The 26,084-nt window shown below is 30.7% G+C and overlaps 4 protein-coding genes across 5 annotated transcripts; 2 read left to right on the forward strand and 2 right to left on the reverse strand.

Moving 5' to 3' along the window:
- On the reverse strand, nt 1–3,923 carry LOC137838026 (zinc finger protein CONSTANS-LIKE 16-like). The gene is made up of 2 exons (XM_068647236.1): nt 2,615–3,923; nt 1–598 (listed from the first exon to the last, which is right to left on the reverse strand). Exons 1-2 carry the CDS (start codon nt 3,596–3,598, stop codon nt 362–364), a joined length of 1,221 nt encoding a protein of 406 aa, XP_068503337.1. The 5' UTR covers nt 3,599–3,923; the 3' UTR covers nt 1–361.
- Nucleotides 3,924–10,409: 6,486 nt separating this feature from the next.
- Nucleotides 10,410–17,370, forward strand: LOC137838019 (carbon catabolite repressor protein 4 homolog 5). Of its 2 annotated transcripts, XM_068647224.1 has the most exons (16): nt 10,416–10,614; nt 11,170–11,340; nt 11,792–11,955; nt 13,436–13,501; nt 13,600–13,652; nt 13,893–13,974; nt 14,204–14,250; nt 14,594–14,681; nt 14,902–14,994; nt 15,097–15,129; nt 15,627–15,721; nt 16,229–16,361; nt 16,530–16,615; nt 16,701–16,785; nt 16,895–17,022; nt 17,106–17,370. In XM_068647224.1, exons 1-15 carry the CDS (start codon nt 10,464–10,466, stop codon nt 16,973–16,975), a joined length of 1,428 nt encoding a protein of 475 aa, XP_068503325.1. In that variant the 5' UTR covers nt 10,416–10,463; the 3' UTR covers nt 16,976–17,022; nt 17,106–17,370. The 2 variants fall into 2 exon arrangements, with proteins under 2 accessions (XP_068503326.1, XP_068503325.1); XM_068647225.1 differs by lacking the exon at nt 11,170–11,340 and having other exon boundaries at nt 10,410–10,614.
- Nucleotides 17,371–18,351: 981 nt separating this feature from the next.
- Nucleotides 18,352–19,328, reverse strand: LOC137836541 (ethylene-responsive transcription factor ERF119-like). The gene has a single exon (XM_068645207.1). It carries the CDS (start codon nt 19,297–19,299, stop codon nt 18,352–18,354), a length of 948 nt encoding a protein of 315 aa, XP_068501308.1. The 5' UTR covers nt 19,300–19,328.
- A 3,295-nt stretch (nt 19,329–22,623) lies between these two features.
- On the forward strand, nt 22,624–25,899 carry LOC137838020 (syntaxin-81). The gene is made up of 7 exons (XM_068647226.1): nt 22,624–23,002; nt 23,198–23,281; nt 23,404–23,508; nt 24,178–24,321; nt 24,500–24,742; nt 24,857–24,988; nt 25,514–25,899. The coding sequence occupies exons 1-7, from the start codon at nt 22,925–22,927 to the stop codon at nt 25,655–25,657; spliced, it is 930 nt and encodes a 309-aa protein (XP_068503327.1). The 5' UTR covers nt 22,624–22,924; the 3' UTR covers nt 25,658–25,899.
- The last annotated feature ends 185 nt before the right edge of the window (nt 25,900–26,084 follow it).

The raw sequence follows: 26,084 nt of genomic DNA on the forward strand, positions 1-26,084 counted from the left end.
TTAATCTCCCAAAGAGTTAATTAAGGAAAACAAACATATACAAAATAGCATGATCATCATAGATTACACTTTCTATATATAAGCAACATTAAAAAAGGGTTCTGAAATTGAATACCAAAGCCATGAAAATGCTGACAGAAGGTACCATTTTTCCATTAGTAGAAGCTTAGGACCTGCTAGAGAAATCAATAAATATCCCAGCAAGAGAAAAGTGATGATGGCATTGCACATAGCAAAACCAAGTAACTAATAATCAATTAATCTAATTAACTCTTCCACAAAATCAAACATGGAAAAGTTAACCATTAATTTGATTGATTACTTTGGTGTCAGTGGTGATTGATGATGATGATGATGACGACTAAGGTGGCAAAACAGTGGCTCCAAGAAATGATGTTCTCTTCACAAATCTACCTTTCATTCTTGGTCTTTTCTCTGCGTTCAACTTCCTCACTTCATACCTTATCTTCTTTGCAAACAAACGAGTTCTTCTCTTCTCTCGGTATCTTAACACTCTTGCTTCTCTTCCCCCATCTGCATGCCCTCTTAAACTTCTCATTTCCCCATAACAGCATAGAACATCCTCACCATTCGAACCCTTGACAAAAAAACTTGCACATCAACTATAGAAATAGCCATTATCATCAACTTTGAGCTTCATGTTAAAAGTTCATTCAAATATTTGTATTAGGTATATCGACGAATTTTGTATTGATTGCTGAACATGTAACACAATTCTTCCTCTATATTCGGATGTGAGATCCACCATTATGTTATAGGTAGAACTTTTTTAAAAGTTCTCTGAGAAGACTGAAAAGTTATTATCATAAAGAGACATTGAAATTTTTACATTGCATAATCAAATATCAAATATGTAATAAAAAAAATCATTAAATAAAAACTAATTTTAGAGACAAAAAATAATTAGTTGTTAAATTGACTAAATTAGAAATAATTTTAAAGACTAAAAAAATTATTCGTTTCTAAATTCGTTTTTATGATAAATAGTTTTTAAATTTGTATCTAATTAGTTAAAAATATTTTTGCTACCAAATTTAGAATCTAAATAGTTGGTACACTACAAGAAAATCATGAAATAGAAACTAATTTTTAGTGACAAAAAATAATTAGTTGTTATATTGACTAAATTAGAGACCATTTTATTTAATAAACCATTTTTGTTTCTAAATTAGCTTATAGTATTGTTAAATGGTTTCTAAATTGGTATCTAATTAGTTGCTACCAAATATAGAAACTAAATAATTGGTAGTTAAAACATTGGTTACTAATTAAATACTAATTTAGAAACCATTTAACAATAATAGAAACTAATTTAGAAACTATTTTTTTTAATTTCTAAAATGGTCTATAATTTAGTTACTATAGCAACTAAGTATTTTTTGTATCTAAAATTGATTTATATTTCATGTTTTTTTTAGTGGTAGTTAAAACATTAGTAACTAATTAAATATCAATTTAAAAATTATTTGTCAATAATAGAAACTAATAATTATTTTAGTCTCTAGAATAATATTTAATCTAATTAATATAACAACTATTATTTTTAATTTTTAAAATTAGTTTTTATTTAATAATTTTTTAATAGTGAGTAGGGAGGATGATTGAGAGAACAACTTACCCAGAAGTCTAGCCAAAAATCATTCATTACCTTACCTATATAAATTTACATGTAAGGTATATCGGCGAATTTTTCATTGACTAATTATTGAAGAAGAAGATATAGCAAAATCTTCTTTCTATAGCCAAACATATGAGATCAACTGTGATATTTATAGGTAGAACTTTTTTAAAGTTCTCTCAGAAAACTGAAATTTTTTTTGTCACAGAATAAGTTAAACCAAACACACAAACACAATTGACATTGTTGCAGAAAAGCAGCAAGTTACCAATAAGTCTAAGAAGCACTGGTTTACCTACAAATTTTACATAAGTGTGTAGGAAAATTTGACATCGTTACCAAAATTATAACAGAAACCCTTTATGAATAATTTACAGTAGGTATATCGACAGATTTTGCTCGAAAGTATAACACAATTCTCTTATTTAGCCATAATGAACACTAGTGTATTATAGGTAGATGAACTATAGAACAAATTAAGAGCTAATTAACACAATTGACATCACTGCATAAGCAAAGAGGGTTGAGAGAAGAAGTTACCAATTGAAGTCTCGCGAGCTATCATTGGTTACCTACAAATTTGCATGTTAGGTATATCTACGAATTTTACATCGGTTACCGAAGACATAACACTTGTTGGAGATCTCAGATCGATTCAAGATTAAAGTATTTCATAATATATAGACAGATGTAAATCTCATCTCATAAACTAGATTTATAAATTGAACTTAAAGTCCATTTCTCAATAAATCATCTCTAATTTAGGTATATCGACAAATTTTGTATTGATTTTTGAAGGCATAACACAATCCTTCTCATCATGTAGTTAGATATGAGACCAACTAGGACATTATAGAACTTTTGTTAAGTCCTCTCAAAAGCTGAAAAGTTATCATCATAAAATAAGTTGAACAAAAAAGACACTACGTTGACATTGTCACATAAGCAAAGAAGAAGGTTGAGAGAAGAAGTTACCAAGAAACCTGGCAAGAAATCATCAGAGTTGAAGTTAGGTGGGGTTCCTGTTGTCCATGGACAACCTTGACTGGCCCAAGCGGCAATAACATCTTCATAGTTTAGCCTCAAAAACATCTCCTTCTTATCCTGTTCCTGAGCAAGTGATTCTGACTCAACAATATCATTCCAATTCATGTCAAGAATAATCGAATCCAAATGGCAAGATGTGTCAGCATCGAGTTCTTCTTCATCTTTGACCTTCACCATTGCATCTTTTTCTCCAACTCCATCAACACATGCATCCATTTCATCGTCTTCTTCTTTGCAATCAAGCACAATTTCTGATCCTTTCACATGCTCAGATGAATCCTCATCAGCTCCATTTCCAAGCAAGCTTTCCACATCAGCAGCAAACTCAGCAAGATCCATATCAGATGGCAGAAACTCGCAAGAAAAATTTTCCAAGTCAAAGACTTCTTCACCAGCCAAAACCTCTTCCTTCACTTCATTGTATACACTACAAAGCTCAGCATCAAACACGGGCACCCGGCACAATAGCTGCTCCTCACTCTCATCATTATACAGTGCTTCTTCACTTCCAAGCTCTGGCACAAGGGGAAGACTAATGGTGTTATTGAAAAACACTTGTTGTTGTTGTTGTTCTTCTTCTCCTTCTTCATGTATTTTCTTTTGTTGTTGCTCTTGTAGCTTGGTGCTGTGGCGTGGTGTTCTTGCTTTTCGTGTGAATCCACTGTGCCATGCTACCTTTTTGTTATGATTAAGGGTGTCAGAGTAGTTGAGCTTAGAGGATGCAGTTTGAAGCTTGACCCTTTGGTGCCTGCTTGCTAATTGGTTGGCTGAGTGAACCATGTTGTCACAGCCATGGCAGAGGAAAGCATCATCAGCTGCACAATACCACCTTGCTCTTACTTTTAGACAGCTCTCGCAGGCTCGTGCAGTTCTAGCCCCTAATGCACTTGCTTCTTTCATTTCGTTGTTCATAGTTAGGAACTGGTTTTTGGCTGCAAAGAGAAAAGTGCAGTGAAAGGTTAACTGCTACCAACAAGGATTCATTACAAGTTGAGAGAGTGTTAGTGTATAGATCTAGAGAGCCCCCAAATTGTTCAAATTCAATTATTGGTTATTATGAGATTTGAGAATGTGAAGAGAAAGAAGCCCAGTGGGGTCTTATAGTTTGTTCTTACTTGGTTCCTTTCTCAGTTTATGCAGTAATTATGATTACGTGTTTATCTCTAACTAAAAACTTAAAAAAAAGAAGTTAATCACGTTTCTTTTTTATTATTAGTGAGATTTGGTTTCTTAGTAATAATAAATTCATTAGATTATTAAGACACTTTATCTTTAACTCAACGGTCTTGAATTACTTTTAAAACTTTTTCTGCTTTTTTTTTTTTTCAAATTGGTGTCTTTGAACTTTGGTGTGTTTATTAGTTTAGGATTAGATTGTGTGTTTTTAAACTTGGAACTACTTAGGGTTTAGAGTAGTTTGGTTGGTTCTATATTAACTGGTTGTTTTGGTTTGTTGGATAAAGGTTAGATACTCATAAAGTAATACATATTTATTTATTCATTATTATTGATCTAAATTTTATTATTATTAGTGTTTATAAGCTAACTTGTACCTTCAATTTGCACCTAAGTTAACTATGAAAAAAATATTTTATTATTTTTCAATTTTTTCTCCTAAAAGAACCATTGTTTTATGTACGTTTGATGATTTGCTACATGACAGTGGGTGAAGGTTTTAGGACCCACGATTTGGTCTGATCACAAAGCTGATTGGTTGGAATTTGATGTTCATCTTATTCTCTGAATTCTTATTCGTTACCTTTCCTTTTAAGGGATATCTATTGGATCCAATGCAGTTTATTTGTGAGTGTCTACTAGTGTGAGTGTTGTTGGTGTATGGTGGAATAAGACCTTTTTTGTTGTGTTGCAACTGTAATTCAATAATTCCCTTTTGCGGTCCTCACTTCACGTTGCTGTCACTTCCCTAATGCTTTGTCTTCAACTTCTCAACCATTCTCCTTTGCCATTCTGCATTTTCCACCAATAGATGCTGCCCTACGTTTGAATAACATATGGTTCAGGTTGACTAATTTTCTACAGTTAAGCTTCAGAATTGCTGCTTTTGCTTCAGGGAATTTTTAACCACAAAATTCAATGCCTTGTGTTTTCTTCCACTTGAATCTGTCCAAACTTGGTTAAATTTAGTAAGTGGATATTTCACCTTGTTTTCTCTTTTTTATCTTACAATTGCAGATGTCACATCAATTACCGCATTTCATAGTATATAAGTGGATGCAAAGTGTTAAGTTAGATTTAAAGTCAACTTCTTAATATGATAATATGATATCAGAATTATTTTAAAATTCATCTTGATGAGAGTTTCTTAGACTTATCAAACCACCCATAAATATACAGTTAGACATAAAAGTTGATAGTCTTAACTGTTGGGTATGAAGTCATGACCAATTGAGTTGGGCTGAGTAGACACCATGTTTTAGTGAGTGGGCTTAATCATTGTGTTCCTTTATTATTTCTATTTAAAGATATCATTGTACTTGTAATTGGTGTGCAACAGGATATAATGAAAACCTAATAATTATTTCTGCAAAATTTGAAGTAAATGATATTTACTTCTTATTCACATATTCAAATGAGTAAAGTCCACCAACCAAACCATTATTGGCCAATCACATGAGTTGCTGATTTGACGGTTTGGAAAATGGTGATGATTTATTTGATTGGTGTAGATAACCCCACCAAGACAGTGAAATGGTTGTGTTTAATCATCTTTTTAGCTTGTTAGCTCAAATTTCATGGATGATAGAGAATTGTGATATGAAAACTTAGAGATAACATAGGAGCAATTAATCAGACAGTGATACTGTAACAAATTTGCTCCAAGTGCTGACATTCTAGGAATGAGTCCAAAGAATAGGTTACCATAAATTTTCCTGCATTTCATATGGGCCCATATATTCTCTATTAATAATGAAAAACCACAAATTGCACCATGGACACACATAGATGCAGCCAAAAAGGTTGCTTTTTGAGACTGTGTTGGTTCTGCAATGTTATGAACAGTGACGAGTGTCTTCCTTGGCACCCTTCTACAACTTTCCTTTCAATAAATTCTCCATCATGGGTGCTCCCTCGATCTTATCCTCTGGCTTAAATTGCAAACAGTAGAGGAAAAATTAAAGGGGACATGGACAGGCACAGAGGGAACAAATTCTTTGCCTGCTAGCTTCTATGCAGTAACTCGGAGCAGTGTAGAGAGATCTTAGTACAATGTTCATATCAGATTGATGATGATGTTATAAAATCTTCAAGTTTGATGGAACCATAGCAGTAACCTAACTTATGACACTTGTTTGTGTGTAATCAGATATGAATGTTTAACATCTATATCAGATATTTTTTCTTTATAACAGAATCTCAGAGTATGCATGCCAAAACTTGTAACTGATAAATCCTATGCTGTTCCATAGCTATCACTGTGATGCAATTCTTGAAAATGTTTGTTTGTTATTTATTTATTGTAATAAATTTGAATTTGAGCATAACTTGCCATTATCAATAAATTTATAAATATCTTAATATGATTTTTTGTTATATTATTTTTTTTAAAAATAATTTGAAGTGTAACTCAACCTTATAAAATTTATTTATAAGGTTAAGTTTGCACTCACTTATATATTATGAAATGTCGATCTGATAATTTCAACAAACTATTGTTAGGATAAGTTCAAAATGACTATGAAATCATATTAAGAACTATACGAGTGACCTACCTGATCTTCTGTAGAAATTTTCTAGATCAATGATTAGACCATGCAAACAAGAAATGTGTTTTCTTGTATAAAAGAAAGAATTACTGGAAGGTTTTAAATTGGTAGTCTCGTATTTCACGTAAATTTAAAACATAATTCAATCTTATAAAATCGATTTATAAGATGAATTTAAGAGTCATTTATACATTATGAAATGTTATTATACTAGTCGATTTGGGATCTCAAAAAATTAATAATTTCATGAGTAGTTCAAGTAGATAAGACTGTAATAATATAACCCTTAACAAATTTCTTAAAATATAATATAGTATGAACTTAAGGTTTTAATTTAAATGTATTTGTTGAACTAATATACTTTTTTTTTATCTCAGACGGTGGGCACACTTATAAACATATGTTTATTATTTATTAGGGAAATAAAGCTATTCGAAGACCAAATTAAATTTTAAATTTGGAATTTGGAATTTCAATATGCTGTTTTGAACAATTAAGTAAATGAATTTTAGTGCTTATTTATTTAAAAAAAGACCAAAAGTTAAAATTCTCAATTAATTTTAAACATAATTAATGGTCTTTTACTATCGAAGGCATGGATAGGTTTATCCAGAAACATTACAACTTAATTAGCATTTTCGAATTCAAATCTTATATGTTAAATATCAGAAATAAATTATCTATTACTTATAATATCTTTATCTGACTAAAATAATATATAAAGAAATATGTTATGCATTAAAAAGTTATTAAGATTTTAAATTATGAACAGCAATTAATTATAGTTCTACGAGTTTTGAAGATTATGGCAACAGATATTGAAGCCGTTTGTCAACAATTTTTGTTTGTAATTTCATCAATAATTTTTTTTAATCATGATTCTCTTTAATTTAAAAAAAATGTATATTTTGTATATTTTAATACTTAACTTATCTTACTGGTATTTTGTTGATGATATTTTGTTTGTCAATTTCATAGAGTACAAATTAGCTAATAATATATTGTGAAAATTTTAAGTTATTTACTTGAATTTAAAATTAAGGAATACGTATATAAAAAATCGTTTGGATTAGGTGACACGTGGAGTGAATACATGTGATGATATGATTGTAACTTTGTTGCTATGTATTTCAAAAAAATGTGATTTCTAATGTAAGGAAATTGGTTGATTAGTATGACTAGGATTTAAATATCTTATGAAAAAATATTTTAATATTAAAGTAAATATTTAGTTTAATTTTACAGGTAATGTAACATTTTCATTGTGATTATTCTAAATATTCATATCATTTTATTTAATATATTATATACATCTAATTTACTTCTCTTTTTTTTTATCGTTTCTCAAAGTTAAAATTCATTACTTAAATCTTTACTCTTATATAAAACATGATCATTGCAGATTAAAAAAAAACACAAACAATACATAGTAAATTGTTATGTTTTAAACTTTTAATACAATTTTATAACCGATATTCATTTAAGAATATTCTCATATCTCTTAATTTACATCACAACACATGAATATTCACACTTCATCCAATTTAGTGAATTCAATCATGAATCTAGGATTCTATTGAAAAGTAAAATCAACTTTCCCTACCAGAGTAGAAATGGGCATGCTAACAAAAAGTTCTAACTCCTATAGAAAAATAAGGATAACATAACATGCACCACATACTTTTTATTAATCATCCAAACATATCACCAAGACTCTAAACCAATATAGACTAATCATGAAGCTATAACTACCACATGCAAACACGTCTACCCATGCAAACTATAAAACTCAAAACTAACTTAAAGGGAAAAAAGAGTAAAAATAAACTTACTTTAACCAAAATTTTAATAGGGCAGTATTACTCTACTCATTATCAAGAGTCTAGTGGTAGCCTTTGATCGTCAATTTTATGAAGGAAAGGTTCGAAAATTAGAGAGAAAGGAGAGGAGAAAAGAGAAAAGTTTTCTAGAGAGATAATGATTATTTCAAAATGAAACGTAAATAACTTATTTTTCTATTTATATACATATTGTCGGTTTAATAATAAAATATTCATTGTCATTTTAATTATGTCACTTTTACTCTAAAACTATCTTATGTATTGATATTTAAAACCTTTTTTCTATAAATTCTCATTATCTAAGCATAATTTTAAATAAAATAATGGATCTTTATAGGTCTTGTCTTGTATTTGTCAAAGTGTACACTACTTGATATTTAATTTTATATATCATAGCTTACCTTACACTTTTATTAATGTAAGAAGGTATTTATATTCATGGGAGGTGACTTGTATCTTCAATAGTTCAAATCAAAGATAACTATTTTGAAAACATATGATTGAACATTGCATATTCATAAATAGTTGTGTTGTTCAAACATTAACATGGTCAAGATTTTAACAAAGAGATGGTGACTCTGATTGAGAGATGGAAATAAAGATATGTGAAGTTTATCTTTTTCTTTATAAGAGACTTCTTAGAATGAAAATTTTGTTGTTGGACTAATGTAATATTTGTAGGTCTTATCATTTTTTTTTCTTCCTTCACTTCTTTATTTCTTTTATTTATTTCTCTATTGTTTTGGAATGATATCTCATTTGTTTTAAGGTTTAAGGTTTTGAGTTTAAGATTAGATCACGTAGATAACAAAGAATAAAGAAATGGATTAAATAAAAAAAATCAATAATTTAAATATTTGAATTTTTTTTTTTTTTCATTTTGCATCATAATTTTAGTGATACATAATAACTCATATTTTGTGCATAGAATTATAATTTTATTGTATATTGAAAAACACTTTCCATATACTTTATTTTTAATTTTGAACTCATTTCCTCTTAACATAAATAAATTTGATTCAATATACATATTTATTTTAATGGTGTATTTTAAGCAAATCTAACATTTGCTTAATCTTTTATCAATAACTTTTTATCTAGGTATTATTTTTTAACTGTGCATTGAGTTCTACATTTTCTAAAAATTTTAAAATAACATATGATTTTCTAAATTTAGGATTCTCTACTCCTTTTTACTATTTTTAAAAGTTGAGATAAATATGCTAAATTTTTTAAAAGAAACTCATACAAATTTTTTTTTTTTAAACTTTTGTAGTTGAATTTATAGACCTAATTAAAGTTCGCGTTTAGACGAATATTTACTTCATATTTCACAGCATATATATAATCTAAATATGCTATAAATAAGTAGATAATAATCATTTATTTAGTTTTCAGTTTAATGAAATTTTCTATTTATTTTATCACAAAATCAAAATAATATTTCTATATGAATAATTAGAACAAAAGTTAGCTAAGTTGAAATAAAAAAGTAAATGAAGTCGCATAACAATTGATGCCAAAGTAAAAAAAAAAATATTGTTTGAGAATTAATTTATTCAATCTGAATATGTGAACATAGAAAATATCAATATTATGGAAAGAAGATAAATGGTGGATCTTATTTGTATATAAATTATATATTTAAATAAATTGATTATGAAGAATAAATATTTTTAAGAAGAAATTTTGAACACAATTATAAATCCATTTATATTCCTGTAAAATTTCTGAAATTATTATTCGTTGTAAAAATATTGATTTAATGAAATAGTTTACGAAAGATATAAACTTACAATGTAAAATAATAATTTATAATTAGTTGAAAAACAAACAATTTTACACTCTTAAATATATACTCTTTCTATCTAAAAGCAAAATTAATATTCATGTAAATAAATAAAGAAAAGATAAATTATTATTTTAATCATCCATGTTGATACAAATTATATAATAACTTTCTCTGTTAATGAAATAGTAATATTATGGTAAAAATATTTATAAAAAATGTTAATTATTACTATTTTAAAAGTCAATTATTAAATTTAGTGTTGCAATTAATTTTAAACATAAAATAAAACATTTAAATTAATTTTAAAATCAACAAAAGATTAAATTACATTTTTTTTTTAAATATAAGGAATCAAACTTAATCTTAAAGTTAAAGGATAAACGATAATTTAGCATAAGAGAAACTGTTCAACACAGGTCATGAACACTGCAACCGGCGCAAACATGGTTCGGCGCAAGCGTGGGAGGCATTCGCCGGAAAATTCTCCGTCAAAACGACGACGGCGTTCTCAGTTTGAATGTCGGAGTAGGAGATGGGTTGTCTCTTCCAAAGACTCTTCCAATTGCACGGGTCAGAACAATCATTCATTCGAATTCTGTTTCTCTTTGAATCTGCATTCACTTCAAATTGTGTTCCGTTTCACTTTGAATCTGCATTCACTTCAAATTGTGTTCCGTTTCTCTAATACTGTGTGTGAATTTGAGGAGATAAGAACAGAGAGAGGATTCGAAGTCTTTTGGAATATTGAAAAGGTCATATACAGTTGATAGGATAGCTTCCAATTGATGGCGCTCAATATTACTTTTGAAAATTGATGAATGTATTGATTTGATGGAGGGCTTTTAGGTCAAATGAAGAGGCATTTAATTAATTAGTTAATTAATTTGTGTGAGCGTGACAATTGGTAAACGCCTAAACGGTTTGTTATTTGTTTGTTGCTTCTGCGTGGATTGTTTCTATGAATGCTGCATTCATGATTATATGGAAAGGAGATGTAAAATAGGTGCATATCAATGACACCCTACTGTGTGTCCCCAATAAGGAATCTTCTTGAGTGAATACAAAATTCTAGACGTAGTTGATTTCATGTGCTTTTGCCGTCTATTCTGGCTGGTGGTATGGCAGGCCACGATTGCGGAAGCCCTCCTCTAGAAAATTTAAGCACTTGTTATTCGTCAAAGCAGAAAACACCTCAGCTGGAATGTCCCTTTTTTGGGTGCGGAGTGTGTTCCAGGAGATGGGTTTTCTCTTCAAAAGATTGTTCTAATTGCATGGGTCAGAACTCAGAATTACAAGGTTATCTGCTTCTAGGGAAGTAATAATTAGTTTGAATTCTATTGTGTAGAAAAGTGACTTCTGATGGTTATTTTTCCTTTTAGGAAAAGGTTAGCATTTTAGTATTACGTTTCTGTGGTTGAGATTGTCACCAAATATAAAAAATGGAGAATTTCATTAGCAGATGTCATTCTACAATCTACATATTCATATACATTTCGGTTGGTGCCTTCTCCCAAAATTTCAGCTGTCTAAGGAAAGGGCAACAAAATAAATTTTAAAAAATAAAGGTGTGAATGTACTGATGGGATTTGCTTGCTTATGGGTAACCCCACCCCCCAATAACTAACAGTCCATGATGAAGATAGCTAATACTTTACATTTGGGTGCCCCAGTTAATTGTGTCATTTAGAGTTCAGATTAAATGGTGTTTATCTCATATTTACTATTCTTAATTGTTCCTTCCTTGCAGATAAGATTGTGGTTGTTTCATACAATATACTTGGTGTTGAAAATGCATCAAATCATCTGGATTTGTATTCTAATATTCCACATAGGTTGTTGAGGTGGGACAGGAGGAAAAGGCTCATACTTGAAGAGATTAATAACTATAACGCCAGCATACTGTGTTTCCAGGTAGTCCTTCCGGCTGTTATACATTTAATACTGGTTACAACTTATGACCATTTTTTTATCATTATGCATCTCTATTAATCTCTGAAAGCTACAAAAAAGTTATTAGGATTTTTTACCATTAGGATTCTTGTCATTTTGATCCTGAAAGTGCTTACGAAACTTCAGTTAAATCCTACCTTGCGCATAACATAAATTATTAACCAAGACACCACCAACATATTTCTCATATTTTTACCATCCTTTCACATATTTTATGGTTTACCTTGACTTTTTTATTATTCATCTTTATATCAAGTTCAGCATTTAAAATTTAAATACTCACTAGATCGAATGTGAGCTTAAAAATAAGTTATAAAATTTTTATACTCATTAATAATATATAATTAATAACTTTATTTAGATAGAAGATTTGGTTTGAAATCTTATAGAATCTTGTCAGTAGCATCTTGGATTTAATTAATAACTACTACTATATGTAATCATTCATAGATTAGTTTAATAGTTGTATGAACAAATACATATCATGCAAAAGTTTTAGTTACATATGCAACATACAACTTTAAGATTTTTGAATTTTAACTTTAGTTGAACAAAATATAGACATTTCATAAGTACAACAAACAATATCATGTCATTCACCTTCATATATTTATTTGTTCAAAGGAATCAAAACAGTGGCAATGTAAAAAAGTAGCTCAAGATCAATAATGAGCTTTGAGACTAGGAATCAACACACCTTGAGGTTGTAAGTATTAAATTTTAAATGGAACTTGATATAGAAGTGGAAGAGATGAAAGTCAAGATGGACCAAAAATAGTGTAAAAAATATGAGAAATAAGAAACGGAAATAGGGGATGAGAGTGATGTCTTTGCTAATAATTTATATGTAATGTAAGACTTAATTAAAAAATTGAAAATACTTTCAAGGATCAGGATGACAGTAAGTGTTTAAATTCAAGAATTAAATTGAAAAAGACATGTGACATCATAATTCTTGAGGAAGTAAAAAAAGAAAAACTTTCTTTGGACTGCCACATGTCATCCATGTGTACAACTTCAATTGTCATAAAGGCAGACAATGTGTCACGTAGGCATAGACATTAACTTTAACAGAAGCACAAAATTGAGTAACTTTTTTCACATTCAGGGATTTTAATAATTATGCTGCTTTCAAAGATTAAAATGACAGGACACCACACTTTCAGGGACAAATTTGGACATTAACCCAAGGAGACCCAAAGAAACTGATTTAACTGACATGGGTTTTTACTTACCTACAGCTCTTGATTACGTATTCATTCTGACAACACATAAATTCGTGAGACACAAGTTACTCTGATGTTAATTCCCATTGGCACAATCAAACATATTAGTTGTACCCGATTTAGTATTTATTCTCTGCTTGAAATTGTAAGCTAACTTCATGCATTGTAGAATTGTATTGTCAAGAATTGCTTTCTCATAAATCTTGTGTCTTTAGGAGGTTGATCATTTTAATGATCTAGACAATCTTTTCCAGAACAGTGGCTTTAAAGGTATTTACAAGGTATATTATATACATATTTAAACTATTATCATGCTAGTTTTGAAACTCCTAATATTTAATCAAGTACCTATGTGGATCATTATTTTCATTTGTCACAGGCTCGCACTGGGGAAGCACAAGATGGATGTGCTGTATTTTGGAAAGACAAGTTGTAGGTTTCCCTAACCCATAAATCATTTCAGTAATTGAGTTTCTGTATCCTATATTAATCAATTTATTTAATATCTTACATTGTTGTCCTTTGACAATAAGTAAATGAGCTACCTAAGTGTTTCTTGACGCAACAGAAAACCAACAGTTCAAAAATGTGCTAATATAGAACATATCAATTTAGAAAATATCAAATCCTTAATTTGGTCTAATTAAATTATATTTTGTAATGTGAATGCAGATTCAATCTTTTGCATCAAGAAGATATAGAATTCCAAAGATTTGGCATGCGTAACAATGTTGCCCAGCTGTGTATTTTGGAGGTATTTTGGGTTTGGTTTTATTTTTCTAAGTTTTTTCCATCCCGAGTTTTATATTTGCTCTGTTGTCTCTTTCATTAGAAGGATTTATGATCTGTGATACAAATTTTTAAATCCCCCCATCTTATATTCTGTTGTACTTCCTCCTGAATGTTATGCATACATGTGTTCTCGCTGCAATGAAACCAAATGTTTTTATATCTTATTACTCTATTTTATTATCTATTTACAGGCAAACCATGATAAAAAAGAATCTGACGCATGTAACCTAACCCCAATGTAAGTTTTACATGTCTAAAATGGGTAATATGAACACAATCATTTGCAGTCTTTGACATGGTTTTTGCATAACACTTGGGTGTGCTTGTATTTCATTATCCTTGAATGACTACTATTTACTTTTGTATACTACATTATTGCATACCAACCAGTGACTTGTTCCTATTATTTCCTTGTCTTCTTAAAACTTGCATAGCTAATTTTTAGCAGCAAAGTTTAAAATTGAAAATATTAATGTGTATATTCATTTATTCACATATGTTCTCTCTTACACACATGATGTCTATTTCACGAACAATGGTTTTTCAAGTTTTCCACATAGCAACTTGATTTTCATCTATAGGGAACCATCCACAGGAAAAAGAAGATTTGTTGTAGGAAACATACATGTGCTGTTCAACCCAAATCGTGGTGACATTAAACTGGGCCAGGTACTTCACTAGATGAGTAGCATTATACATATTTTGCATGTATAGTCATTTGTGTTTGTGCATGTGCTTCATTTTCTAAACTTTTTAATATTATATTTTTTGGGCCAGGGTTGGTGCAAATTATTTTACCTTAAATAAATGCATTTAATTGTCTATAGTTAATTAAGTTGTCTAATCTTCTTTTTATTATTTTGGAAACTTGCTCCATGACAATGGACAGGTCAGAATTTTACTTGACAAAGCTTACAAGTTGTCACAAAAATGGGGCAACATCCCTGTTATTATTGCTGGGGATTTAAATAGTGTTCCACAGGTATGATATTGCTTTATACTTAGTAGTTTATCTGTTTCAGATTAGTTATCTAATATGCTGTTATTTCATTGTCTTTTGTTTTGTTTCATCTCATGATGTCAGAGTGCCATATATAAGTTTCTGTCTTCGTCAAAGGTGAGTTTGGCATCTCCTTGTCATGGTATATTCTCTCTTGCCTTTTAGCTTATTTGTGAGCGGTATCTGAGAAATTTGACTATATGTAGTGTCTCAAACCTTCAGTAAATAATTTATCTGTGGATTACAGACAATGGAGGAACAGAAAGGGTATGAGAAAATGGGGCATATATTCCATTGTTTGGGAGTTTGAAAATAGATAGGATGGTAAAGGAATTCAAGAGGATCTATTCGCCCTTTGTTTCTTTCAAAAATTCAATTTTTGTTCCCTTGGAAATTGTTTGGAAAGGTTCCTTTCCCTCATTAATCTTGTGAACAGATGGAAAGCTAGCTTTGTGTAATTAATTCCCCTCCCTGTTCAGTTCATCCTTACTTGTCCCATTCCATTCTATTAAGTGAAAAATCCAAATTCAGTTAGAGGTGTGACTTATTCTTTGAGGAGAGGTGGCCATCAATGAGTTTTCAGTGTTTATTAGTAATTGCTTCATGTATTGCAGCTAGACATCCAATTACATGATCGCCGAAATATGTCAGGACAGCTTGAAATCCAGTCCAACAGAATCTTCAGATCACAGATTCCTGATGATGCCAGGTACTTTTTATGTCTTTCGTCTTAGTCTTGGTTACTATCTGTTATAGAAAAAGAACAACGCAATTATCAATTCTGGAACAGATTAAGGATCATTTATTTATCAAGACTGTAGATTATTTGTTGATTCGGATAATGTGGTCTTTTGTTGCTCTTAATGATATAATAATATTATTGCCTTTATTGTAGTTGATTATTTCCTTGTTTATGCTGTAAATTATGTTGCAATTATATCCTTTTATTTGCTGTACCTAATTAGGCTATAGAACATCTACTTGATTTTGTAATCTTCTTTCCCTAATTACAAGATTCCCTTTGTACTATATTTCTATATAATTGATAGAGCTGAGAACTCTCCTCTAAACCAAGATGTTCACTCAACCAGTTCTTGCCTCTGTTTCAAGTATTGTTATTATTTGTCCCATTTTAGAGGGAAGGGTTATCATCATTGTTTTTGTCAAACTTGAGGTATTAGGTATTCTGTAATAATTATTTGGGTATCTTGTGCAGCATTTCGATGACTCTCTCAAGGCAATTGTTATATAGATGGAGTGTGGAAGAACTAAGACTTGCAACAGGGGCGAAAGGAATTACTCATCTTCAGCACCAGCTCAAACTCCGTAGTGCCTATAGTGGTGTTCCTGTATGCTGTTTTAATCTGCCAGATAAAATTGTTACAATCGGCTATTTCGGCAACTTCATTGTGATATAAAGATTTAATATGGGAAAAATAAATATTTTCATTGGATATTCAAACAGTTGTGATATTTCCCACTTAATCTTCATAAATCTCATGTAGTTATGGCTGCAGGGTGACCATAAAACAAGAGATGATATTGGGGAGCCCTTGGCAACATCATACCACTCCAAGTTCATGGGAACTGTTGATTATATCTGGTAATTATATTGTTTAACAAACGCAAAAAATTATATGCATTTCCAGATTGTTTGTTTGTTGTTGTGACCGATGTCTGGTAATCAGGCATTCTGATGATCTTGTTCCACTTAGAGTTCTTGAAACCTTGCCAATTGATATTCTTAGAAGATCTGGAGGACTCCCTAGTGAGGTAATCTACTTAAAGCTAGTTCTTCAAACCATATTTGGTAATGCGCTTATGTATCTTTTCCACTTTGGATTTGGATTATCAATATCTTTATGATTCTTATGCCTTGTAGAAATGGGGAAGTGATCACCTAGCTGTTGTATGTGAGTTGGCTTTTAGCAAACAACAACAATGTATGAGGTCTGAACCTTAAGCTGATCACCCAATATGGAGATTGAGAGTCAAAGCATTGTCACCCTGGTAATTCTCATTGAATCGTACCATTATGTGCACCTCTTTCCCTTTCAAGATTTCTTACCCTTCTGATTCCTTTTGCCGTGAAGGAGCATGATGAGATCTAGCTGTGAATTGCACTTGACAAACATCGTCTTGCAATTGTTCTGCAAACTCCTCCAACTTTGATGTTGCGTGGAACTTGAAAGTGCTCTAAAATTCATCAAGAACTTGCTGTAAAGTGAGCATTCTATTACGATGTTCAGAGAGCAGTTGGTGTATATATTAAATATTATGATATTCTTCAAAACTGAAACTCCAATTCTCCAAATATAATAGTGAAATATTTATCAATTCATGAGACATTGCCTTTTACGTCCCTCGTTTCCCCTCTAATTCTTCAAATAACTACCCATTGTACTTCAAAGTTTAGTCACATCATGGTTGTTGTCTTTCTTCTTTGTTAACACAACTTTATGTTGTTTTTTTTATCCGTTGAGTTTATTACACTTAAACTTGAAGAAAATATGAAAGGAATTTTTTATCCAGTAGGCCATTTTAGCGAAAACCAAGCAGATACTTGATATGATATGACTTTTTTCTAATATTTTAGAAGTCAGATTATTTATTTTTTCCTTTTTAAGAAAAGTTTACGAATAAGTTAATCCAAACCTATTCATTCTCGTTGTCAGACACCCCACCAGCAGAACAGTAATAAACACGGATACTTTCAAATGATTCATGTTTAATTAGTTTTTTTTTTTGTGCTTACATCTTGGGAGAAAATAGTCGCTAAAAAATTTCATGAGGGGAACATTTATTCTTTGTAAATGTAATGCTTTTGCTTTTAACTTTACTTTGGCATTTTCTTTTTGTTTTGATTTTCCATGCAATAACAGTAGCCAAAACCAAATAAAGTACACAGTTGGGAGCAATGTCTTTTCAAAGTGGATATAATAAGAAAGAAGGAAAATGACCAAAACGTGAGCACATTGAAGAAAATATGAAACAGATTTAGTTTCTTAACAAAATTGAAAATCCACAAATGGTATCTCCAATCTGCAGCAAAAATCTGCAGAGTTCTTGACAATGGAAATAAAACCTCAAGTCTCAACAATTAAAATGCAATATGCTAAAACTCATTTTGTTAGCCTATATACTCTAATAACTGTGCAGCCACTAACCTATATTCTGAAACTTCTTCTATAAAAGAAAAGTAAAAAAATATAGTTTTTTCTTAAACTAAAATTAACTTAATATAGAAATTCTTTAATAATAATTTTGACTTAAAGAAGATTTTTTTTTTTCAGAAAAACTAATGTAAAAACTCTTCCAAACAAGTGATTAAATTTTTTTTTATGAGTTTTCCAAATTTAGAGTTTCATCAATCCAAGCTAACTCATCAAAAGCACTGTCCACAGGGGGAAGGACAGTGGCTTCCCCATGTTCCACATTCCACATAAAACCACCTTTGATGTCATTGTCTGAGAAATTATAAAAGTCATTACCAAGCAACATTCCCCCTTTCTCTGCTTCATCCAAATAGAAATCTTCATGACCAAACAATGATGGCACAAACTCCTCTAACAAATGTTGGGTTGAATTATCTTCACTATTAACTGGTTCTGTATCAATGCCTCCTCCTTCACCAACTTTTTCCACATTCACCTTTTCTTTGACTGAATCATTCAGGTCATTAACATCTGGTGGAGCTTTTGTAGTGCTGACATCAAGCACTGATGATGGAGATGCATGAAACAACATTTCTTTGGAACTCTCAAAATCCCTTTTGCTAGAAGCCAACAAATAGTTTTCAAACTCATTCTTCTTCCTCTCATAAGCCATAGCAGCCTCTTGTTCAGTATCAAATGTACCAAGCCACACTCTGACCCCTTCAATAGGGTCTCTAATTTCTGCTACATATTTCCCCCATTTCCTACGTTGAACACCTTTGTACATGCTTGATGATTTCCTCATTCTCCTACTTGAAAAATAGCCTGATGAACTTGCTTTGATCTTTTCACTGTTTGCATCTTCTGAAGAACTCTCTTCTTGTGATTTGCTTTGCATGCATGGAAGCAAGATTTCCTTGACAACACGCTTGGAGCAACTATCAAACTGATAGCCGTTGCTCAACAACTTATCATCTTCTTCTTCACTTGAGTAATCTGTAGCATCAGGGTCAGTGTACACAATTCTAAGTTTCATCATTGTTCTTACGTCTACTTCTTTGGCTGGAACCTTCTCTTTTCCTCTCTTACATTCCATTCCTTGATGCCGAGTTGCTCTTGGAATGCCTGACATCTTTTTGGTACTACACAACAACTGTCTTTCACCAAAGATAATCCTATATTCAAGTATAGAAAAATCACTATAAGCAGTAACACTTGACATTCTAAACCAGAACCAAAAAAAGCAAAAAGCAAAAAAGTAAAGAAAATACAAAACAAGGGATTAACCAAGAATTTTGAGTATAGAAGCCAAAAGTCTCACAGTAACTATCAATCACTCTTACTTGTATCAACTATCAAAGCATTCAAACCAAACATAAACCCTGCATCAAAGGGATAAAGAAATGAACATTTCTGATAAAAAAAAAGTAAAACCTTTGGTAGATACTGAATTAGTGATACCAAGGTGAACTCACATACCCTTTTGATCTTAATGTCAGAAACTGATGGAGTGAGCGGAGTTGCATGCAAAGGCCAAAGACTCAAGGAATCAAAACACAGAGAAACTGCTTCAATCAGATATTCAGATTCATGCAGCAGTTTTGTGCAGAAAGAATTTACTATACAATGTGGAGGGGGAGTGAAGGGGACATAGAAACAAATGTTGTAATAAATAAGCAGTTGAAAGTCTAAGATAACCAAAAGTAACATACCAATGACTCTATATTATATCATTGTTTAGGAGTTGTGAAAATTTTGTTTCTTATGGATACAACAAGGAAACCAAAGCAGCAGCCAGTGATGACATTATGGAAAGTAACTGATGTTGAATTTGACTGGACAATGATGTTCAAAAACTTGTTTCTCTCTCCTGAATTCTACCTCTTTGCATGCTCTTCACCTTTTTACAATTTCACTTCAACTCACATCTTTTCAAATGATTGAAACATATAACAAAATTATGTAGAACTTAGTTTTTTTTATACACAGTTAACTAGAACTTTAAGGTTTCATGTTAGATTAATTAAACTTTTTAAAAAATCAAAGTAGATCAATTTCCAACACAAGTCACTAAGACATTTCATAGTTTATATTAAGTATTAAATTTTCTTTGTTTAAGAAATAACTAGAATTTGTTTTGAAAGTTATTAATGTAAATATTGAAATAAATTAAAAAATCATTATTATTTTATTAAAAACTGTGAGTGTTAATTAATTTGATTTTCTTTTAAGATTGAAACTTCTTCAGTTACTTTGTAACTGTAGTAAGTATAAAACAAAGTTAATAAACATTTGTATTTATTTTCCTTTTACATGAAATGTTAGAAAATGAGGAAAAGGAAAACAAATTGGTGGGTCCAGTCAAGACAAATTCCTTCTTTCTTCTTTCTTCTTTTCTCTTTCTGGTTTTTCTTGTTTTTCTGGTTTTCTTTGTTTTTCTGGCTTTCTTTTGTTGACAACAACTCAGCTTTTTAAGAATTGCAAAAGGGAAGGTTACATTTGCAAAATAGTAACTGAATGAAATTCATTAATGAGACATTAATTTAATTAATATGGGAATTTGGCCTAAACATTAAATATTTTATCATGTCTATATGTTTTCCATTCCAAAATTATAATTTGACAACTGAAAGAGTTATATACAGCTCATTATATGATAATTTTAAAAAATACATATATAATAAAAGATAAATTTATAATTAAATAATGTAAAAAGATAATTAAAATAATAGTGTTGGTGTAAAAAAAAGTGAGAGGGTTTTGTTTCTTCGTTTCCTAGAAAAAAATTTGCTTAGATAAACTAATAATAATAATAATATTAATAATAAATAAGAATGTAAATATAAATTATTTTAATTAAAATTAATTAAAGATATAACAACATCAATTAGTTTATTTTTTAAAAAACATTAAAATTACAAGAAAAGAGGAATTAAAATTAAAAAAATGTTATCTCTCAATAATGTGTTTTTTTTTGGAAATTAACACTTTAAAAATATTATCAACATAATTAAGCTTTTAGAGATATTATGAAGTTACTTAGCTATTAAGACATGCTACCTCTAGGAAATGGAGCTTAAGTAAAGTTCCATATATTTAGTTAGTATTGAATTTAATGGATGAAATGCATTTCTATTTAGATTAAGAGGTGAAGTTTTTTTTTTTTTTTTTATGTGATACTTTTTGTTGGAGACGTATGAAGATTATGGAATTAACTCATATTAAGTTAAGTTTGGAGTTTAGATAAAGTATTTTGAGTTGAAGTAATTTAAAACAATTGTAGTGTGTAAGAAAATTGATGTTTTGGATAAGTAAAATCATATTTTAATTGGTAAAATGATAATTTCAAAACAAAACTAAATGTAAGTTTTCTATCATGTACTTATATCATATTTGAACTTTTGACATTTATTTTAAGTTATGAGTAACTATTGCACGCACCACTCAATCTCCCTTAAGTATCATCATGAATGTTCAATCGACCGTTAAAGTTTATGACTGATGTTTGAGCGAGATTAATGTCGAGATAATTTTGTCTTCTATGTGAATGAGAGATATTGAAACAATTGTTTCCTTCAAGTGATAAATTGATTGCTCAAGCATTATGTAAGCAATGATACATGATGTTTCTAAAACTTGTTGTATTATAGGAGTATTCTTGGTGAATGATTGATGTGATGCTTAATCAATAAAAACGGATTAAAAAAAAATGACATATTAATTTTTTTTTTCTAAAATTAATATCACTCGAGATATATGTAAGATTGCTCAAACAAATTTTTCAACATTTAAAAAAATAAGATCAAACTAACTTCATAGGAGATTATATTAAATTGGCGAATATATGTATTATATAAGACAACATATATAATTTTATTATGAGTGAGTGTGTGTGGCAAGAGATATGTTAAGCATAAATTACAATTGATAGCTTCTTATAAAAGTAATGAATTTCTTCATTTATAATTTTTAATATTTTTTATTGATTAAATAATACTAATATTTGAGGAAGCCCTTTAAAAAATGGTATGGGTAAAATTATGCTTTTAGTAGTATGTTGAATGCACTCAATTAAATTTTTCTACCAATTAACTTACTAAAATAATTTTTTTCTTGAGATTATCAATGACAATGGCAAGTTATATGTTCTTTTAATCTGTAAATTTTAAAATTAAATCATCTTCTTCTAATTTAAATAAACAAATTCTATTTGTTTCTGGAATAAATATTTTTTGAAAATTTTGATTATTTTAAGTTTAAACAAACTAATCAAATAGGCCACTTAAGAGAGAAAAAAAAATCAACAGAATAGTCTTATCTGAATATTTTTATTTTTGGTAATTAAAATTATTTTGAAATATAGCTTTTAAAATAGTTATCAATGTGTAATTGGATTTTTGATTTCCTTGTTAAATTATTATTATTATTTTTATTATAATTAAATTTTAAAGAGAAAGGAAGAAGAAAGAATTCTACTATGGAATGAAACGAGTCGTTTAGATCTGATCAAAGTCTTCATCTTCTTTCTCTCTTTGTTTGTTTAGGTTTCGCAGAGCTTCCTTCAGCGCATTTTTCCGACCCATTTACCTCATTTCACTCTTTCAACCACAACGACGCCGTTCAAGCCTTCCAAATTCCAAATTCAAACTCATTGAATCGTATCCTATCATATCGTATCGTATCATCATATCGCGTCGCACGATATATCGGTTCCTTTGCTTCCTTCTGAATTCCCATTGATCGATCGCAATTGAGAGATGGGAAAAGCGAGGGACAGAACCGAGGATTTCAAAGATGCCGTGCGCCACACTGCTCACTCTTTGGGCTACGACGAGGTTTTGTCATCTTCATAATTTACAATTTTCTTATCTTCATAATTCAAATCGCTAACGTTTCTTGTGTGTGAAAATGCCACGTTTGGGTTTGGCTGATTAGGGTTTATGAACACGTGTTAATTGTGATTGGTTATTGGTTATTGGTTTCACCATTGAATTGTTCCTAATCTCACCGTGATTGAATTCGTTTGGCAGGCTAAATTGGCGTCCATCATGGCATCTTTCATTATTCATAAACCTCCGCAAAGGTCTCCGTTTTCCAAAGCCGCATTGAAGACGGTAGACTCGGATTTCAAATTGTTCTTTTATAGTGAGCTATGATTAGTTTATTCATGTTTGTAGTGGTTGTGTTGTGCTAATTTTTTTGTGACGTGACATTTTTTCTTGGTCTTTGTTTTTAGCTGGAGAGTATTGGAGAGCTGGACCAGTTTTTGTTGAAGCATAGAAAGGACTATACGGATCTGCATCGCACCACAGAAAAGGAAAGAGATGGCATCGAACACGAAGTAAGCTGGGGTTCTAGTTTTAGGAGTATTCTGGTGTCACATTTGATGATTGGAAAATAGTACTTGTTGGCAAAAATATGGTGTTTCGCCTTGGGCATGATTTTTATGCTTGTTCTTGGCTGCATTGATGATTTAGAGCTTTCTCACCACTGTGTTGTTCATGATAAGACATGAGTTAGTTTACTTAGCTGTGAAGTCTTTTCCTGTATACATGTTGTCTAGGGGAAGAAACAGCCAATAGAAAGAGAAATTAGCAATAGCAAGAAAGTGATCAAGAAGCGAGTGATAGATAGAAGAGATTACGATATATATGCAATTCGATTATGGTCCCATCTTAGGCCGGTATTAATTTTAATTTTTCCACTGCTAGCACTATCATTATTAAATCACATTGGTTCTCTCAGTTTATTTCCTTCCGAAGGGGTTCTCACAAATCAGTGCACAGTTGAATTTTCAGTATTTGTTGTTCACACCTCACAACAGCATATAGATAGAAATTATTTTAAGCCTGCCAAGCAATTTGGGCTTTACCTGCGTATATAAATTTTATTAGCCTTTTCTGTGTTTTTGGGTCAAAAAGAATTGATATCTCTTAATCGTATTATGCTTGAGAAGTTGTACAGAGTTTTGCTTATCACTTACAATTATTTTGTAATTAATTTGGTGCAGGTTAGTACTTTTATTAAAACATGCCAGGAACAAATTGATATTCTTAAGAATAGTATAAATCAAGAAGAGGAACATTCGAAAGGTTGGCTTGGTATTGCAGCTACAAAATCTAATGCCGACACGATTGCCCACAAACATGGGGTGGTGAGGACATCTTGTGCTTGTTGATTCAGTTATTAACTACGTATGTTGGTTGAGCAGTTGTATGATCATGTTGATTCAGAGTTTTGCTTGATAATGTTATCTGAATACTAATACATTCATGAATTGAGATGGCTATTTACTTTTTTGTATGCTAATGTTTACTTGGCCCCAATTTTAGGTTCTAATTTTGAGCGAGAGACTCCATACAGTCACAGCACAGTTTGATCAGCTAAGAGCTGTACGCTTCCAGGATGCTATTAACAAAGCAATGCCACGGAGAAAACTTAACCGTGTAACCAGAAAAGATTCGGCAGAAACCTCTAAATCAGATGGCATGGAGCTCAGAGAACCTGAAGAGCTACGTGCTGAGCCTCTAAGAGTCCAACAACAACTCTTGGACGATGAAACACGTGCCCTGCAGGTGATAAAAATCAATTTCTTTAAGAAATTCTGTAGGACTTATTCTGTCATTAGTTTGATTGAAGATTTTTAGATTCTCGTAACTAACCCTTTACCATTGTTTATTTTCCTGTAGGTGGAATTGACTACTCTTCTCGATACAGTTCAAGAAACCGAAACTAAGATGGTGGAAATGTCTGCACTAAATCACCTCATGTCTACACATGTTTTGCATCAAGCTCAGCAAATTGAGCATCTTTATGAGCAGGTTAGATAACATATATTCTTCACTCTTGTTTTCTTGTTTTTTGGGAACATTTTAAGGCTGTCATCTATCATGTATATGCTGCCCACACACCTTCCAAGTATAGCCAAGTGATGTGAAACTGGAATTAGTGTGGAACAGGGGATGGAAATAGATCACATATATAAAATAGGATAGGTATGCTTGATTCATCTCAAATTCAAGGCTTAAATCTGCAAATCTTAGTAATCAGCTAACTTAATAGTATGCAAATCCCGCATCTTGAAATAAATTTATTAAAAATACCCCCAATAAGTAAGAACCTCAAGAAAACTAAAATTTCCAGAAGTAAATAAGTAAGCAATACTTTATACACGTAATAATTATAATATCCACATTCTGTTTTTAATTAATACCGTGAAGGTTTAATATTTTTTACAGGTTTCCTCATTGTAGTGCACAATGATTGCAATTTGTTTATTCTGCCTAAAAACTAGTTGCATTTCCAATTTCTAAGAAATATAATCATGCTTCTGCTGGCTTTTCCAGGCTGTTGAAGCCACTACGAATGTGGAGCTCGGTAACAAAGAACTCTCACAAGCCATTAAAAGGAATAGCAGCAGCAGGACATTTCTTTTACTGTTTCTATTTGTGCTTACTTTTTCAGTTCTCTTTCTTGATTGGTATAGTTAAATGCATTTGGTTCTCTGCTAGCACAGTGTATCTTCTTATAGACACTCTGCCCCCTCTCTCGTTTTTCCCTATTGCTGTCAATATCTGTTTTTACCTCTAGGAAGGCATCTTTTTTCTAGATACGATGTGTTGTTTGATGGAGACAGATTTTACTAATCAATTTATGAAGGGAAGACAAAAGAGACCTCCCTACTGTTTTGTAGAAGGGTAGAAAAATCAAAATATTTTATTTGGTTTGTAAATTTGGAGAGATAAAAGGAAAGTGAATGGATAAAAATTTCTTTTTTCTTTTCCTTTAAATCAATCAGTCTGTTGGAAATTTTAAAGAATTCTTCACTGAACCTGTTATACCAGACATTGTCTTTGTCATCATATCTTCTGCGATGGAATATTTTTATTATCAACTAATTACAGTTTTTGGTACTTG

This window comes from Phaseolus vulgaris, chromosome 4 (genome assembly GCF_000499845.2).
Source record: "Phaseolus vulgaris cultivar G19833 chromosome 4, P. vulgaris v2.0, whole genome shotgun sequence".
Classification (NCBI taxonomy): domain Eukaryota; kingdom Viridiplantae; phylum Streptophyta; class Magnoliopsida; order Fabales; family Fabaceae; genus Phaseolus; species Phaseolus vulgaris.